Source organism: Equus asinus, chromosome 10 (genome assembly GCF_041296235.1).
Source record: "Equus asinus isolate D_3611 breed Donkey chromosome 10, EquAss-T2T_v2, whole genome shotgun sequence".
Lineage (NCBI taxonomy): Eukaryota > Metazoa > Chordata > Mammalia > Perissodactyla > Equidae > Equus > Equus asinus.
In genome coordinates this window covers 33,879,579-33,896,781 of record NC_091799.1, presented here as the reverse complement: position 1 = coordinate 33,896,781, position 17,203 = coordinate 33,879,579, and the positions used below count along the sequence as shown (strand labels likewise).

The 17,203-nt window shown below is 41.7% G+C and overlaps 1 protein-coding gene across 4 annotated transcripts in view; it reads right to left on the bottom strand.

Annotated features, from left to right (window-relative positions):
• Window positions 1-17,203, bottom strand: part of TXNDC8 (thioredoxin domain containing 8) — a 48,671-nt gene that overhangs the window by 21,738 nt on the left and 9,730 nt on the right. The window contains exon 4 of one of the 4 annotated variants that reach the window (XM_070519024.1): window positions 5,110-5,215. The exons of 2 other annotated variants lie outside the window; for them this stretch is intronic. In XM_070519024.1, the coding sequence (XP_070375125.1) occupies window positions 5,153-5,215 (63 nt within the window). In that variant the 3' untranslated portion in view covers window positions 5,110-5,152. Of the gene's footprint in view, window positions 1-5,109; window positions 5,216-16,481; window positions 17,130-17,203 lie in introns of those variants that run through there. One more of the 4 variants, XM_070519025.1, reaches the window with a different exon arrangement.

Below are 17,203 nucleotides of genomic sequence, written 5' to 3'. Positions count from 1 at the left end.
CATTTAATTGGAAGATCAAGGAGCCTGAATACTCAAGGTGCATGTTATTTCACTTTTTAACATCTTTGAAATCAAGATGCATCTTACAATTAGTGGCCTCTCACAATCACGGTTGACCAGATGGTAGGTCTGACAGAGTTGTCATTGCCTATGTGTGCACAAACTCGGCCAGAGCTGTTCATGTGTGGTCCCTCGAATCAATTTGGGAGCATTGCTCATCCCTTACAGGTTGAGCTTAATTGTTGTTTAAAATGTCTTTTGAAATAATATGCTGTCAGCATTGGAATGAAAAGTTACTGTGGATGCAGAAAGTCCTGAACACAGAGCAGGAGGATATACATTTGATATTAGTGAATAAACTAGTCACTGTTGGAGGAAAGACAGTAAATATTTTCTTGGAATTCAACAACCAAGCGCATTACAGGACCTAAGAAAGAAGATATCCATAGGCAAATGAAGTTGTATTACATTTTGCCAACTGACATGCAAATGATACATTTCATCACCTGCTATGGCAGTGTACCTGAAGGTAGAAGAAATTCCTATAAATCCCCTGGAAGAGATGAAGGAAATTTCAAAGAATCGAGACTTTGATGTGGCTGACTTGTTCATCATTGAGTTCTTTTGTTAAGGCGTGTTATCATAGCTTAAATGACTGAGATTTTTTCCTCCCTAAAAGTATATAAAATGATGGTGCCTCTTAAAATAGACGGTCTCAGATTCAATGAAATACAGTCCCTGAATGGCTTAACAGATGTGGGCGGGCCACATTTTAACTAGATTTGATGCCTTATTGAATATGGAGCTGATGAACCTGGCCGTGCCATAGGCTGTGTGGAGCTTAGTGCCTGCTCTCAACAGACATGGGAGGGGAGGCAGAAGGAAGGAAGGCTTTAGCCCCTCAGAGATGATTGAGGGGAAGCTTGTGAGATATATTTTGATAGCGTGCACTAGGATCAGTTGGGTGGGCTGTATGCATCCTATTATTGATAAAGCAGTGACATTTTTAGTTTATGAGCATTAGACATGATATGACCCCTGTGGGATTATAGTTCATAATTGTATCATTAATTATACATAAATGAACTTAGCCTACCCCTGCATGTGCCCTAGGCAAAACATTTTTTCCCTTGAGAATGTCAGGCAGGTCGTCCTTCAGGTTAGGTGGGCTGAGTACGGTCTGAGGACAGCAGCTAGGTAGCTAGTCCACACAACAGAACTTCTCACTCACGAGCAGGGTCTGTATGCCCAGCAGAGCTTTCTCACAATCCACATGCTAGGGTCTACCATAGACCTGGTGAGCGCTGTCTTCCTTTGAAGTGTGGGGCCCAATAGGGACCACCCCAAGCTGTGGGAAGCAGCACAGAGAGCCCTCTGAACTTAATGTCACTCCTCTGAAATAGCACACACACGTTAGTCCACACTGGAGATGTATTTATCATTGGGCTTCTTAGAGCACTTACTCCAGCCTCTTCATCTAGGAGTTGAAGGATTAGAGAGATTGACATGCCTCAAACATAGCTGCTGATAGACTTTGAACTAGAACTCAGACCTCTGGACCCCCAGTCAAGCATCCTTTTTAACACTGAATGCTACCTCTGCTCCTGTGAAAACAAATACCTCTGAAAGGGGAACACTTCAAGACTTTGGGGGGGCTTAATGAGATGCATTCCTTCTTTCCATTTTCCCCAAATTCCAGCCACTGCAGACTCTGCTTTTATGCTACCCATTTTCATTTCATTGTGCTTTTGCCTGTGTTGTTTTATCAGCCTTTCCTTCCCTTGTGTGCCTAACAGAATCCTCTTTATCCTTTAAGCCCAGCCTAACTGTCATCTTTTCTCAGAAGCCACTGGAACTCAACCCCATCCTCTGCCCAGCCTCCGGGAGAATCCATCACTCTCTCACCTACCTCACTTGTTCTTTGCATATATGTTGATTAGAGCATCTCTAGCTGATATTCCTTTAGCTTGGTTTGTACATGACCGTTTCCACTGCTGAAGTGGTACTTGTATTCTGTGCCTCCCTAGGATGAGCCGAGTGCTAGCATAAAAGCATCCCCAGTTAATGACTGTTGAATGGATGAGTGAATGAATGATTGGAGAATCAGTTGAGAGCAAGAGAGGCTCTGGGGAAATAAAATATAAAATGTGTCCTGGGTGGTGATATTTGGGAAGGGGGAAGGAGGCGGAAGAAAAGATGGATGAGAAGGTATTGGAACTGAAAGTGGGGATGGTCTCAACTTGGTCTTGACCCACCACATAATTTTACCAAGACTAGCTTTGAGTGTGCCCCATAGAAAATGAGGGGGAGGGAGGATTTTAAACTTAGACTGAAATTTGTGGTTCTAGGTGAGTAAATGTGGACAATATGCCAGAACTTTCTTACAATGTTAAAGGTGTGTTCTTTGCAGATAAAAGAGCTGGATAAAAGATTCTGTTATGGTTAAATAACCTTCTTATCTTCATTGGGAGGAAATGATGCAGTGAATCTGGATGCATTTTGTTTTTGCATTTTCTCTCTTTTTTTTCTTTTTTTGCTGAGGAAGATTGGCTCTGAGCTAACATCTGTTGCCAATCTTCCTCTTTTTGTATGTGAGCTGCTACCACAGCATGGCCACTGACAAACGAGTGGTGTAGGTCTGAGCCCAGGAACCGAACCTAGGCTGCTGGAGCAGAACATGCTGAACTTAACCACTAGGCCACTGGGGCTGGCCCAGCATTTTCTCCTTAGTGCAGACTTTGAGGGATGAGAAAACTGTGCTTGGGAACCAGGAGGCTGGGAACAGACATGCTAAGTTGGACCAGTGCACACAGGAGAAACTCAGGAAGGACTGTGAGCCTGCTTCAGTGAATATTGGGCTGTAAAGCAGACTGCTGGCTTAAAGCGCCAAGGAATTTTGACTGCAGAACTTTAAAAGTCCGTGCGGAGGTTGAAAGAAGGCCCCAAAGAACTTTAACTAGCATTTCACTGTGGATCCTGGAGATCGATTCAACCTGGAAATGAATCCTGGATCCCCTACCTCCTTCGTGGTCTTAGAGAAGTCAACCTCTGAGTCTATTTCCTTGCCTGTAAATTGGCAATGTTAAGAACCTTTCAGGGATGCTGTGAGTGTATGAGATGATACCGATAGTGTATGGTGCAAAGAATTGGGTAAAATTGTAATTATGGTTTAGAGTCTTGGAAGTGCAAATTGAGATATGTTACTCTAAACCTCTCTAAATGGCTCTTATGCCAAATAAGAGCACCAGACACAATGATCTGAAACTTTTTGACACTGTATTTTGTTAAGCAGTGAGAGTGACTGGTAGAATTTAAGATAAGCATGGCACTATTATATACCAAACTATACCACTTTTTGTAAATCCTTGGTCCAGCTTTTGCATCAGCCAGCCTGCGGTCTAATATGGATTCTTCTGGGCAAACCCAGGAGAGTCATTTAACTACACTGTGTCTGTTTCTTCTCTGGAAGAAAATGGGGATAAAAGTCATACCTCATTTATAGGTAGCGGTGGGCTGGAGCTAAATCTTAACCAGCTCCCAAGAGCCTATTATGCACATCTTTTCCCAGCTCTACCTTTAGTGATGTCATATTGGTACCTTGAAATCTACCAAGTATTTACACCATAGAAATTGGCAATCATTACAAACGAGGATTTTTTTTTCCCCAGAGACCAAGTTGTTAAACATTTATCAGTACACAGCTACTTACAGGATTGTTGCAAAGGTTAAACGAGGTGTAAATGTAAAGAGCTTAGCATATTGCCTAGCACATAATAAGTACTTATATATGTAAGCATAGCGGTACATATATATTCTCATCCAACAATTTTTTATTTCAATTGTTGAAATTTTAAATTTACTTTTGTAGGGGACACAATATTATGTCTTTCCAGCCTCTTGCTTTTCTGGGATTCCATCACCCCCATCCCCACCCTTGTAGTAGGAGCAATATTGTTTTCACACTGTGATCCTGCTCCCTGGCTAAGTCTTTCCTGAAGGAATAATCTGGCTGGTCTCTTGAATGGAGGAGAGAATGGATGCTTAGGACTCACTGGCAGGGGCTACTTTCTAGCATGGGGGCTGGGAAATAAAGAACACTTCTCTATAGCAACAGAGAGGATGATTCAGATGAAAGGAGAAAAGCAGAGGACAGAAATCCTCAGAAATATCCTGGGTTCCCCACATCCCTTCTCTCCTTGTTTCTAACGTCTTGTGAAAGCTGGCTATATCTCCGCCTTGGGATTCTCTGAATCACGTTTTATTCTGAGTGCCCATACCAGTGCTTGGCACAGAGTAGGTGCTCAATAAATCTTTGCTGAATGATGAAAAGATGTTGTTTTTAGCTTAAGCCAGCGTGTGTTGGTTACCTCTACTCGATATTCCAAACAATTCTAACCAAGCACATGGGTCCTGTGCTTTGTCAACATCTCAGTCATCAATGGCTAGCGAAAGCTGGCTCTACTATGACTTTAGATGCCCAGCGTTCCTCTGATGGCAGCCCCTTGGTGGGGACAGTTAGTAGGACAAGAAGCTTATTTTCTTTGAGCTCTAAATGTATGAGCCATCTCAGTTTAAAAAACCCAGAAAACATTATCGGTAGTAAAATGACTCTCTGGCTTTTGTTTTTGTGGGACTTTTAAAAATTTATAGAAGAATTTTAGAAATACAATGGGGGAGAGAGAATTGATACAGTTCTAACAAAGGTGATAGATCGGAGAAGAATTTTGTACCACAAAAATGGCTCAATGGGGAAAAGGCCTCTATATATTTGGAATGCACTAGGTTCAATAAGGCATTTATTTGTTTCTTGATCACTGTGAAGAATTCCATCTTTGGCAATCTCTGGAAAACCTTCTCTATGACCTGGGATTACTTAGCTTTGCAGAGCCTCTGTTGTGAAAGTCATAAAAGCATTGCCTAAAGAGTGTGCTCAGAGTAAGTGAAAAGACTAAGTTAGAGAATGGAAATGACACAATCTCTGATAGTGCAAGAGTTTTAAGCAATTTGCAGTGAGGTTGCAATAGGGAATTCAACCTGTAAAGCATTAGGAGAGAGACCAATGGAACATCACAGTATTTGCTGGAAATAACACAAACACATTTGCTGTGAGCCGTTTAAAAGTTTGCAAGTGTATTTTGTCTTGGAGATCAGCTTACATTAGTTCTTGAATCTTCGCTTCCAATTTCTTAGCATCAGCTCCACAAAACTCAAAAATCTGTTCACAAATACACAAAGGTGAAACATTTATGGGTTCAACTATTGCAAAGATGTTGAAGGTTTGAGGAGTTTTATTTTTGGTTGTAAAATTATCTTCTATTCATTTCTATTGTCTGCAAGGTACTTTAAATATAAACGCATATTAAATGCATTAAATTCATGATGTTTTAATTATTTGGCAGCTTTTCAAAACTGTTTATGCTAATATTTTGCCAGATTTATATAATTATCCGTAACATGCTTATAAACTAAGATGTAAGACATATAATGGTGTTGGAAATGAGGAAACTCAGTCATTGAAACTCCTCAGAGCTTTCATATATTGGCATTGAGGGCTTGTTAATTCTTATACATTATTTCCTGAAATCAAATGGCTCATGATTTCCAATTCTGACTTCTGCCCAGGTAATAGCATTGTAATCAATTGATTTAAGAAGCATATTTTCTCTTCAAATTTTCCACATCTCTGAGTCAGGATGCATTTCACAGTGGATGGTGGGTTGTATTTTATTTGGAACCCTTCTCAGGAGCATAAAACATAATGGTGCATCTGTCAATGAGCATCTTATATCTGATGAAATATGAAGTCAAAGACTTATTCATTATAACTTTAGTACCAATATAAAGTAGTTGGAGAGAAGGAAGCGTGTGGGTAAACTGAGGCTGGGATTGAGTGAAGACTTAAGTTTCCAATGAGGGGGATTTCAGCAGCCAAAAATGGCATTAGGACTTTGAGGGAAGGGATGGAAAAGCCTAGAACTAACTTCAATGCTCAGTGTGCAGCAGAGAAGAAAATGCTCTCACTTCTAAGGATTCTGCTTCCCGAGGCAGCAGTGTTCTGGTTGGGTGGTGCCTGTGGGCATCACGGTTCATTCAGTTCCTTGAAAGTAAACCCATCTTGTGACTCCATCTTGATCCCGTTTCACTTACCGGCTTGCCCACGAATCCACTTCTACAACAGCAAATTGCTCTTTTGAGTCTTGAGAATAGGGTTACCTAAGTGTGGGTGCAGAATTTCATGATTTATCTGGATTGTCTGGTTTACAGCCATCTCCTCTATAAACAGTTCTCTTGGCCTGGGCCACCAGGGGAGGAGGGTGTCAGAAAGGAACTGTGAAAGTCTCTCTCGCCTAAGAGGCAGGTGGCAGCTCGATGGTGCTCTAGAGCATGAAGAGAGTTTCATAATCCTCTGAGGCCAGAGCAGGTATCAAGAGAAGAAGTCCTGGCAAGAACACAGGCAGGGCTTGGCCACCTGAACGACCGGACTTGGCAGGGAGCAGGGAAAGGATGCTAAGCTTAGCCAAGTGACTGGAGTACTCAGCCTATTGCCAGGAAGCTCAGGACCATGGTGAGGCAAAGGAAGCCTGAGCAAGCTCCAGAAGGCTAGAGGTTGGGAGACAGGGGCATGCTTTGTTAACACTTTTCACTTGAGGGCAGCAGGACTTCCTAGACAGCTCAATCTGGTCTTAAAGGAATTTTGCCCCTTTGTCTCTAACCAATGCTGGGGTGGAATGCAGGGTGTGACAGGTTTTGGGGTTCCATCTCTGTCTCAGTCTGTCTTTCCCCATGGGAGCTGGAAGGGTGGACATCAGCTTTGTCTTCAGGGGCTCCCACTTATCCTTTTCTTGTGGCTTCCCTTCAAGATTCCTCCCGAGTCTCTATCCTCTACTCCTCTGCTATCGGAGTAGCTTGACTCCAGTGAAGGCACATGTAACAGCAGCAGAAGAGAGACTCTGGCATGGAAAGTATGAGAACTTCCTGAAGTGTGTCTGTTCCCCATGACCACTGCCATGTAATTGTACACAGTCCCCTGGCTCCCCAGTGGTCTATAAGAAGATATTTTTGTTATCCTTACAACAATAACTCTAGTATACCTGATTATGCCTGCTTATGTTAGGACCTCCCCCACCATCAAAGGGCAATGTGGAGCCAAGGAGAGTTTGGGGGCCCCTAAAGATGGGTTTCTTTTCTTGGAGAAGACTGCCCCTAATGGAGGGATCACACAGTCTCTAGGGGTGTAAGAAAATAGGAGGGCATAGCCCTGAAGGGAGATTTCAAGGAACGGGTGATTTCCCCATGGCCATGGGGTTATGACATGCCTGTGCTGTGACACTTGACAGCCACCAAGGGCAGCTGGAAGCCACAGGTGCAATAAGAACCTAGGCTACTGTGGAATTTGACTCCTTTTCTTTCTAGATACACTGAACCTGGCACAGGGCACCATGACCCACTGTGTTACTCGAGCCAGGAACCCGAGGCCACATTTAAAAAATTCATATACATTCAGAAAATTGCACAAATTGTAACTATACAGTTTGGAGAATTATTATAAAAGACAGCACACCTGTGTAACCATGTCCAGACTAAGAAATGGAGCTTTACCTGTACCCAGACAACTCCATCTCAATGCTACCCTATGCCCAAAGGATTTTCACCATATGAAAAAAAAAAACACCTTATGGATTTTTCACCATGAATTAGTTTAGCCTGCTTTTGAACTTTTGGGGTTTTTTAGTGAGAAAGATTGGCCCTGAGCTAACATCTGTGCCAATCTTCTTCTACTTTGTATATGGGACGCCGCCACAGTATGGCTTGATGAGCAGCGTGTAGGTTCATGCCCAGGATCTGAACCCACGAATCCTGGGCCGCCAAGGCAGAGCATGTGAACTTAACCACTACACCACTGGGCCAACCCCTAAACTTTTATAAACGCAATTCTACAGAATGGATTCTTCTGTGTCTGGCTTCTTTCACTCAACGTGATGCTTATGAGATTTATCTGTGTAACGCAGTACATCCATTTTTCAGTGTCTTTTAGTATTCCATTGTGTGACCATGACATAGCTTATCCATCCTGGCTTTGACCAACAGTGCTGCTAGGAAAATTCTTTTCCACATCTTTGTAGGGACATCTTTGGGGGCATATAAGCACTCCACATACTTGACAACACTTGTTATTTCCAGTCTTTTTAACGCTAGCCATTTTGGTGTTCTAGGTGACATTAAATTTGTCACTGAAATACATGGGTTTTACCTCATCAACTTTCACCCAGAGTTTAGCAATAGTTTATAATTTGTCTGTCTCCAGTCCTGTGCCCCTGAGATCCCTGAGATCTCTGAGATCCAGTCATGCCATCCTTCTTTGTAAAATTCTTCAATGCTTCTCCATCACTATAAAATCCAAGCTTCCTACAGTAGGGCTTCCTTGAATTGGTCCTGTCTACCTCTACTGTCGCTCTCTACCATTAACTCTGACCTCTAGCAACACTTTACAGTTGCAGTCATTTATTCCTTTAACAAATACTTAATGAGTGCCTATTATGAGCCAGACATATTGTGAACAAAACAGACAAAATCCCCCCACGGAGTTCCTATGAATTCTAGTGATAATTTTATAATTCTATACAAATGTATTATCATCAAATAATTCCTGACACATGTCCTTGATGTTTTATAACTCTCTGCTTCTTCCCATCTTTTCTCACTTGCTAATCTTAACCATCCTTCAAGATTTAACTCATAAAGTCTTCCCTGGAGTCTTTCTCTGTGATCTCACAGTACCGTGTGCATTCCACTATCAAAGAGTTGACTTAAAGAGTTGACATTAAAGAGTTTTCCCCACTAGATCAGGGATGGGAACTGTACCTTATTTTTTCCTCCATATTTTTAGTATCCAGAACCTTACACTTAGGTGCTCTATTAATGGTTTTAGGCCTGAAGTGAGTTGAGCTAAGCTGATTTCCAGTCGTTGGAGTACAGGTCCAAGACTCTGGGTAATATTAAGTTTCAAGGACTTGGAGTTACCTGTTTTATTCTTTCTCTGTCGAGTCTGCCAAAGATAAATGTGATATTTGCGTCTAGCACAGGGCTTTGCATATAGGAGTTTAATAAATGTAGTTAATGAATGAGGAACAGTTCACTGATAAGAGCTCATTTCATAAGTAGCTTTCTTTTGAAGAGATACATATGCAAGGCAACTAGCATATAATTTCTGTCCAAAATGTTTTCTCATTTTATCCTGAATGTTTGGCTCTACTTCTCAAAGGCAAGCTCCACTCTGATGCATTAGGAGGCAAGATTTATTTCTCTCTTCTCAATGCATTCATTTTGCATGCACTGCTGCCACCATAATAATGACTGCTAATTAAAATTACAAGCTCCAGTTTGCAGAGACCAATGAGATATGGGGTGGCTGTTCGTGCATAACAGAACCACCTATGTCCAACAGTCAGTTTGTTTTTAAAGTCTTTTATTATGGAAATTTTCAAATATATACAAAAATAGAGAGAATTTACCATCACCCAGTCCAACCAAAGGCAATTCTTTATGCCAAAGACATTCACTCACCTACAAAAAGTCTATTACTGTTACTGGGAAAATGCAAAGGGGCTGGAGCCACTGTTCCCTTCCTAACAAATGGACTTCTAAGAGTATAAATTAAGGAGTCTGTTTAATGGTGCACACATGGAATAACTACAATGAGATGTCTTGACCAATTGATGTGCTATTTGGTTGAGTGAATACTGAAGTTATATTTGGACTAGCTGTAGGAAAGCTCAATAATTTTCCAGACATCTGTACTGGCATAAATAATGATTAAAGTGCTTTTCTTCATCTACATTAGGGGTTGACAAACTTTTTTGTAAAGTGCCCAATAATACGTCCCTGTATCAGGCTTTGCAGGCCAGATGGTCTCTGTAGAAACTATTCAATCCGCTATTGTAGTGTGAAGGCAGTCATAGACAATATAGTGTCATGGCTGTATTCTGGTAAAACTCTATTTACAAAAACTGGTAGAGGGTCAGATTTGGCTGTAGTCTGCCAATTCTCACTCCACGACATCAACTAAATTTGTTGAGGACACACATGATGCTGTCTGCAAGCTAGTTACTCAATACAATGTGGCTTTCTGTTGAAGTGAAAAAGGAGCATGTGTATAATGTTATGGAAGTTCATCTCAAGCCACAATGAGAATAGGAAGAGTGATTCTGGACTCTGGCCAGAGGGGATGTCATTCTGCCATTATTGGAAATGTGGGATAGAACGTTGTTCTTGGAAATAAAAATGGTTTTGGAGCCATTCCCTTCAATGGCATATACTCTTGTTCTCATGTTTCCACTGGAAAATTTGTTTGACTGTGTGGTCCTGGGAAAATATACCTGTTTCCTAGATCCCTTCACTGACTTGTCCTCAAATTCAGAGGTAAGCTGAACAGTTTAGCCTAGACATAGGTCTGAGCTCATGCTCATCCTCTCTCTTTTGGGGTGTGTTCTGCTCAAGGGACAGGTCTCCTGTTCCTCCCACCATTCTCCTTCTGGAAAGCACATCTGAAGTGAGCCCAAAGTCTGCCTTCTAAAGAAAGGTCTGGAAGGCTAGCACCCTCTGTCCTCACCTTTGGGGTTTAATAGTTGTAAAAAGCAACAATATCTCCTTCACCTGGGTAGGTAAGTTTCTCTTCTGCGGTCCCAGCTTCTCCCATAGGTGGGTCATCTCCAGGTCTAGGCTTCAAGGGCTAATAGGAAATCCATTGACACAGGTCCAAGCCATGGTCTTCAATTAGCAAAATTTAGCACTGCTGCTACTTATAATAAAGGTGATATTTTGATTTTCCACATGACTCCATGTGAGAAAAGAGTTAATTCAGCAGGTCCGGTTGCTTACTCCTTGCATATCTCCAAGAGAACCATGATGGAAACTTCACCAACCCCCAGGGAATGTGGCCCTCCCAAGTGTTCTTTGTGTCAGTGATTGATGACCTGGAGCAATGCTGGCTTGTCAAGCTGCTTTGCACAAACATCAATATTGATGATGTGCACCTGGTTTTATTATTGGGATCCTGCGTTTCCATTGTCATGTCTGGTTGTGTAGCAATGTTTGTCTAGCAAGACATGTCTATGTGACAAGTCCCCAGATAAAGGCCTCAGACCCTCAGACTCAAAATGGCATCCCTCGGCAGAGGCATTCTACACATGTCCCTGAAGTTCACTGCTAGAGAGAGAGGGTACCCCAATGTCTCCTTGGACAAGGAAGAACATCGGAAGTCTGTGCTGGAACTTTCTGGACTCTATCATGCATACGTTTTTCCTGATGCTTTTATTCTGTATTCTTTGTTGTGATAAGTCTCAGCTACGAGTACAACCTGCTATTGAGTCTTGTAAGTCCTTCTGGCCAATCACTGAATGAAACAGTCCTCTTTTCAATGACTTAAAATTCAAAGAAGAACAGGCCTGGCACTAGGGTGTACAATTTAAGAGGCTTTAAAAACTCAGTAGGCAGGATAAAGGATATTTTAATAAATATATTTAAAAGTTAAAAATTCATGTAAAAAGCCCATGATGAACAGAACATCAAAAATTCAAAGTAAGACAGGATTCCACCCTACACTTGCAATATCCTGCCCTACTTGCCTCACTCTACTCCTTGCCCTGGAGAAAAGAGGTACCCACGTAATTACTGCCTTTCAGTTGCTAAAGCCAAGAGCAGCATCTTTAGCAATGGTGTTGATGGTTGCTTAATGGTTGCTTGATGGTTGCTTAATGGTTAAACGGTTGCTGCACTTCAGCTTTCCCTGCATCTCACTTAGTTCTTGGGCCCTCCAGTCAATTTATCTCTGCCAATGTATCAGATATTTATGGGGCTTATCTGTAACTCCTTTTAGGGATCCGGACCCTTCAGAACCCCAAAGACTATATGAGAGCTCTTTTTTCCCCCTCATACAGAACCCTCAGTGTCTAATACAATCCTTAACACGTTGAATATCACAGAGTAGGTAACTCTTGAATGCTAGGATGACTTAGCTTAAACAAATATTGTAGTTATTCAAAGAGCTTTAGATGTCTCTTGTCACCTTTACTCCCAAATTTCTATTTATTTATACATTTTCAGAGAGAGAGAGGTGCACATATAGAGCCTGGGGCACTAATAATAGCCACATTTTATAGTATGTACCAAGTCCAGTGCTAAAGCACTTTACATGCATTGTTGTGAATTTTCATGACAATAGTTCAAAAACACATGATATAGTCCCTATTCCACAGGGAAGAAAACCGAGCCTCACGGTGGTTAAGGCACATTCCCAAGGTCACCCACTAATAAGAGGCAGATCTAAGGTTCATCCTATAGCTCTAACTCCAGAGATAGCAGAAAATACCCACAGACACTCTTTTGAGGGTTGGGTCAAGCATTGGCTTTTTTCTTTTTTTTATTTTTTGAGGAAGATTAGTCCTGAGCTAACATCTGCCACCAATCCTCCTCCTCTTCTTCTTCTTCTTCTTCTTTTTTTTTTTTTTTTTTGATGAGGAAGACTGGTCCTGAGCTAGCATCCATGCCTTTCTTCCTCTACTTTATATGTGGGACGCCTGCCACAGCATGGCTTGACAAGCGGTGCGTAGGTCTGCACCTGGGATCCGAACCGGTGAACCCAGGGCCACTGAAGTGGAACGTGTGAAATTAACCCCTGTGCCACAGAGCTGGCCGCAAGCACTGTTTTTATGAACTTGAACAGCGAGCATTTGGCAGGGTGATTCTCCACAGACTTCTATCCTGTTGACTTCCTACTGCCCCTCGTATTGTCCCTGCCTGGCCCTTGGAGACACAGAGTTTGTGACCACTGCTTCCAATCCTGTTCTCTTTCTAGCATGCAGTGGTGCTGCCTACTTGGGATTCATTTCATCTCTGTACCGATTTCAAGGAGAAGGCTTGCTGGAAATGACTTCCATGACCTCAGCAGGAGCCCCGTGGTTCACAAGCGTAAGGGTAAGAGCTTCCACCCACTTAATACGAGAGCTCACTCATTTGTGAATAACTCATTTATGAGCATCTCTGTTCCCATATCCTATCACTCTTATGAGTGGGCTTAAGTGCTTTGGGAAGCCATTTTACTTTCATATCAAAGAATAAAAGGTGGAACCAACTTTTGGCCCATATTTAGCAGTTGGCCAAGACTTGCTAAATCTTTATTACTCTTCCTTTCCCCGACTCCACAGTCATACACCAACTTTGGTCTGGAACCAATGTTATCATCCTAGGGGATCTACTGATGGGCTGCAGAGGCTCAATGAATACCCTAGTATCATATGCATATTTCAGTTTATGTGTATATGTTTTTTTTTTCTGGAGAGAGAGTTTATAGTTTTTAATGAATTTTAAGAGGGTCTATAAACCAAATTTATGAACTATTTATGATATAATACAGTGTAATATTCTGGTTACAAAAATTAACCAAGGTTTTGGGTGCTCCATCTGGAAGACATTCCAGGAATGCTTTTTTTTTTTTTATCACAATTAATCTTACTGGAACACGATGTGATGTCCTAGATGAAAACACTAAGGAATCAATCCAGCAGGAAGGAGCAAGCCCACCTTATTTATTACCTGGAATTTGCTTTAGCTGCCCTTTGCCCTAAAACTGTGAAATAATTACAGCTGTTATTTACAGTGCATTCTTGCCAGATGTTCGTCCGACCTCTGCATGAAAACTTCCAGCAAAAGGGAATGCCTATCATTCACCATGGCCCTAGGTTATTGTTACATAGCTTCATTTGTTTTAGATTTTTAAGGTTTTATTCTGTTCATATTCTACGCATTTGGAAAATATTTGAAATGAGCTAGAATCCGGGGCAAGATAAAATAGCAAAACCACTAAAGGATGACCCAGTATGGAGATGGCAGTTAGGGAATGCCAGGAAACTGCAGATAAGGGAGGTTATTGCATTTGAGTAGAGGAGGGAATCCTGAGATTCTTGGCAGCCTTGGAAAAAGAGAAACCCAAGAGATTCCCTAAATCTGTTGATCTAATGCAAGGAAGCAGATCGTAGTTTCAAGGGAGGCAAATATTCTAACCCTGTGTTCCACGAGGAATTATCATAAGGCTTTTTATACAATGTACATTTTAAAAGGCATAATGGACAGTGGCTCTTCGCCAGCAGTTTTACCAGAAATGTAAAGACATTTCTTATAAAATTCCATAATAGAAATTAGACTCTAGGTTTTTCTTTAAAAAATTATTAGATAAATAGCACTTAACTGCTTCAACAAGTCAATTTTCAGTTGTGCTGTCCCAGATGAAAGAGAGGAACACATTTATGGAAGAGGTTTCAAAGAAGTAAATTTAATTTTTTTCTACCCCCAAGAAAACAGTGAATGTCATTGGTAGCCTTCCTAATCAATTCTATCGGGAGAGGAGGGAAATTCACATGGACTGGCCTTTTTGTCCGGCCACCCCAAACTTCCTCTGGACCCAATGATTTTCCCGTGCAGACCACTGTAGGGTAGGACCTGGGGGGTGGATTTCAGAGGTCTCATGGTTTGACTGCAGCTCCGGATGCAATGGTAGAAGTGAGGACCCTGCAGAAGCCCTATGGGGGCTACTCAGATACCAAATGCTGGGGACTGAGTCAAAAGAGGGAAAAGATTTGTAATAGCGTCTTTTTAGTATCTCTTCCCCTCTTTTCTTGGCCTTTGTCTTTTCCACAATAGGTTGATATTCTTTGTTAAATGGAGCCAGCATTACAAATCTTTTCTGCAGGTTTTCAAATGATATTTAAATTAATCCAGGTATGAATCTTCCTGGAGATATGAATACATATACAAACAAAGTTGAGAAGTAGACTCATTTGTATATTGTGATATAAATGATCTCAAGGTTTTTTTTTTTTAATAATTCCATAATCAGGATGCTAAGTTAGTAATATTCAATGAGAAATTCAATTCTCAAGAAAATTACTTGGGACATGGGTATCCACATTATAATCAGAGGCTTGCTGGATGACTCTGGAATTTGAATATAGGGAGGCAGATCAGCTTAAGGGACAGTGCCATCAATTCAGTTAATTTTATTTTCCAATTAGCTAACTGGCAGAAAATTCAAGTTTGAGATCCTTAGTGATCCCTAGAATACAGGCATTTTGTTCCATCACTTCCACAGGGATCCATACCCTGTAAACACCCGTTAAAAATAATTGTATATGGGACCAGCCTGGTGGCATAGTGGTTAAGTTCACATGCTCCGCATTGGCGGCCCAGGGATTGCCAGTTTGGATCCCAGGTGCAGACCTATGCACTGATTATCAAGCCGTGCTGTGGCAAGCATCTCATATATAAAATAGATGAGGATGGGCACGGATGTTAGCTCAGGGACAGTCTTCCTCAAAAAACAAAAAAAAGAAAGAATTGTTTATAAGCTCTTCCCATCTCCAATTGAGGGCTCTTCCACCCCCACAGAGAACGGAGACCAAGAAGGCCCAAGCCTTTCCTCAAAAGCATAGCTATGGATTTGCTCAAGAGCCTAGACACGTAATCAATTGAGAACCCAAAGATTTGTTTCATAAAACAGAGAACAAACTGTTGAGGAGTAGCAGTCATCAAACAATATCATCTGCAGAAAGGATGAAACCAGAAAGCTGTTGAGAGCTGGAGCAAAACCTTCCCTGAGTCAGATTAGTATGAGGACAGCATCAGGAGGGGAGGCAGAGCTGGCAGTGGGATGTAGGGGAAAGACAGCAGCATTCACTCATTCATTCATCTGTCCACTTACTCACCAATTAAACACAAAGCAAGAATTTTCTGTGTAGGAGGGATTCTTCTAGACACTGGGGTTTCCAATCAGACACGAACTCCTCCAAGTACTTGGGACAGTATGAGAAAAATACATGATGTTAAGATCTGAGTCAAACAAAAATGGGCTTGGAAAGATAGATTGGGTCAAAATTACAGAGAAATCGGAAAGTCAGACTGGAATACAAGGGTTTAGTCTTGATTCTTTAGGAAATGGAGGAGGAGGAGCATCAAATTTTACAAGGGAATGACATACACAGAGCTGTGCAAGGATCTATTTGGAAGAGAGAACAGAACTATGGTGAGAACTTGGGGGTGAGAAGGGCTATGGCAATTGTTTAAATTAAAGGTATTTATAGCTGGAGCTAGAAGTAGGGATGAAATTACTATAGGAGCAGAGATAGAATGGGAAAAAGATAGAACCTTGGGAAACACTTATATTTTGGGACCACAGGAGACAAAAAAGCCAGAGGAGAGCTTGGGGAGGGATCCAGGATAGAAGCCAAGAAAGGAGGAAGTTTCCAGAATATAGAAGCTGATTGGTTAACCAAGGAATAAAAGGATTGAGAAAAGGCTATGTAAATTAGGTGCTGGAAGATCCTTGGCGACTTTCAAGAGAGTAGATGAGGGAATGAGTGGAAAATGAGAACTAGAAGCAGTAAATATATTCTACTATTTCAAGAATTGACCACGACATGAAGGAGAGTAGTCTGAGAGAACATCAGAGAGACTTACTAGAAATTATTTCGTCGCAAGTGACAGAAAAAGCAATCCAAAGTTTATATAACTGAAGAATCTATGGGGATAATTAAGGCTTCAGGGATGAATAGATTCTGGGTTCAATCAATGCAGTTGGTACCTCTTGGCTTGACTCTGCTTTCCTCTGTATGGTGGCTTGATTTCCAGGTTCCCTGTGATGGCAAGCTGGCTGTAGTAGCTTCAGCCCGATATCTTCCCAAGTTCAAATCCAGTACATCAAAAGAGAAGGCTTTTAGCTGGCTGCTTAAGAAAGTCCTGGAATTAGCTCTGGTTGGGCTTGGCTGGGCTTGGCTTGACTGGAGTCAAGGCCCATTTCCGATGGGGATGGAGTTCACTGATTGGTCTAGGCCTGGAGATGGGGCCCTACAGAAGCACATGGACTAAGAATGGGAAAGGGCATGGTTCCCTGAAGGAAAAGTCAGAGAACTCTTAATAGAGAATGGAGAATGGTAGCTTGGTGGCAAAACCAACAAATGTCCAAACACCAGGATTGAAAGAGGATAGGTGATGGATAGAGGACCGGAAAGAAGGGAGGGAAAGCAATCAAGGTACGGTGTATGGAACTGATTTCAAAAGGAGGAAGCATCCTCATTTCTGAGCTGGAAGAGAAGGAGAAGATAATGCAAGGTGACACATAAACAATTTGACATGTAGGTGTGGGAGGTTGAGGGTG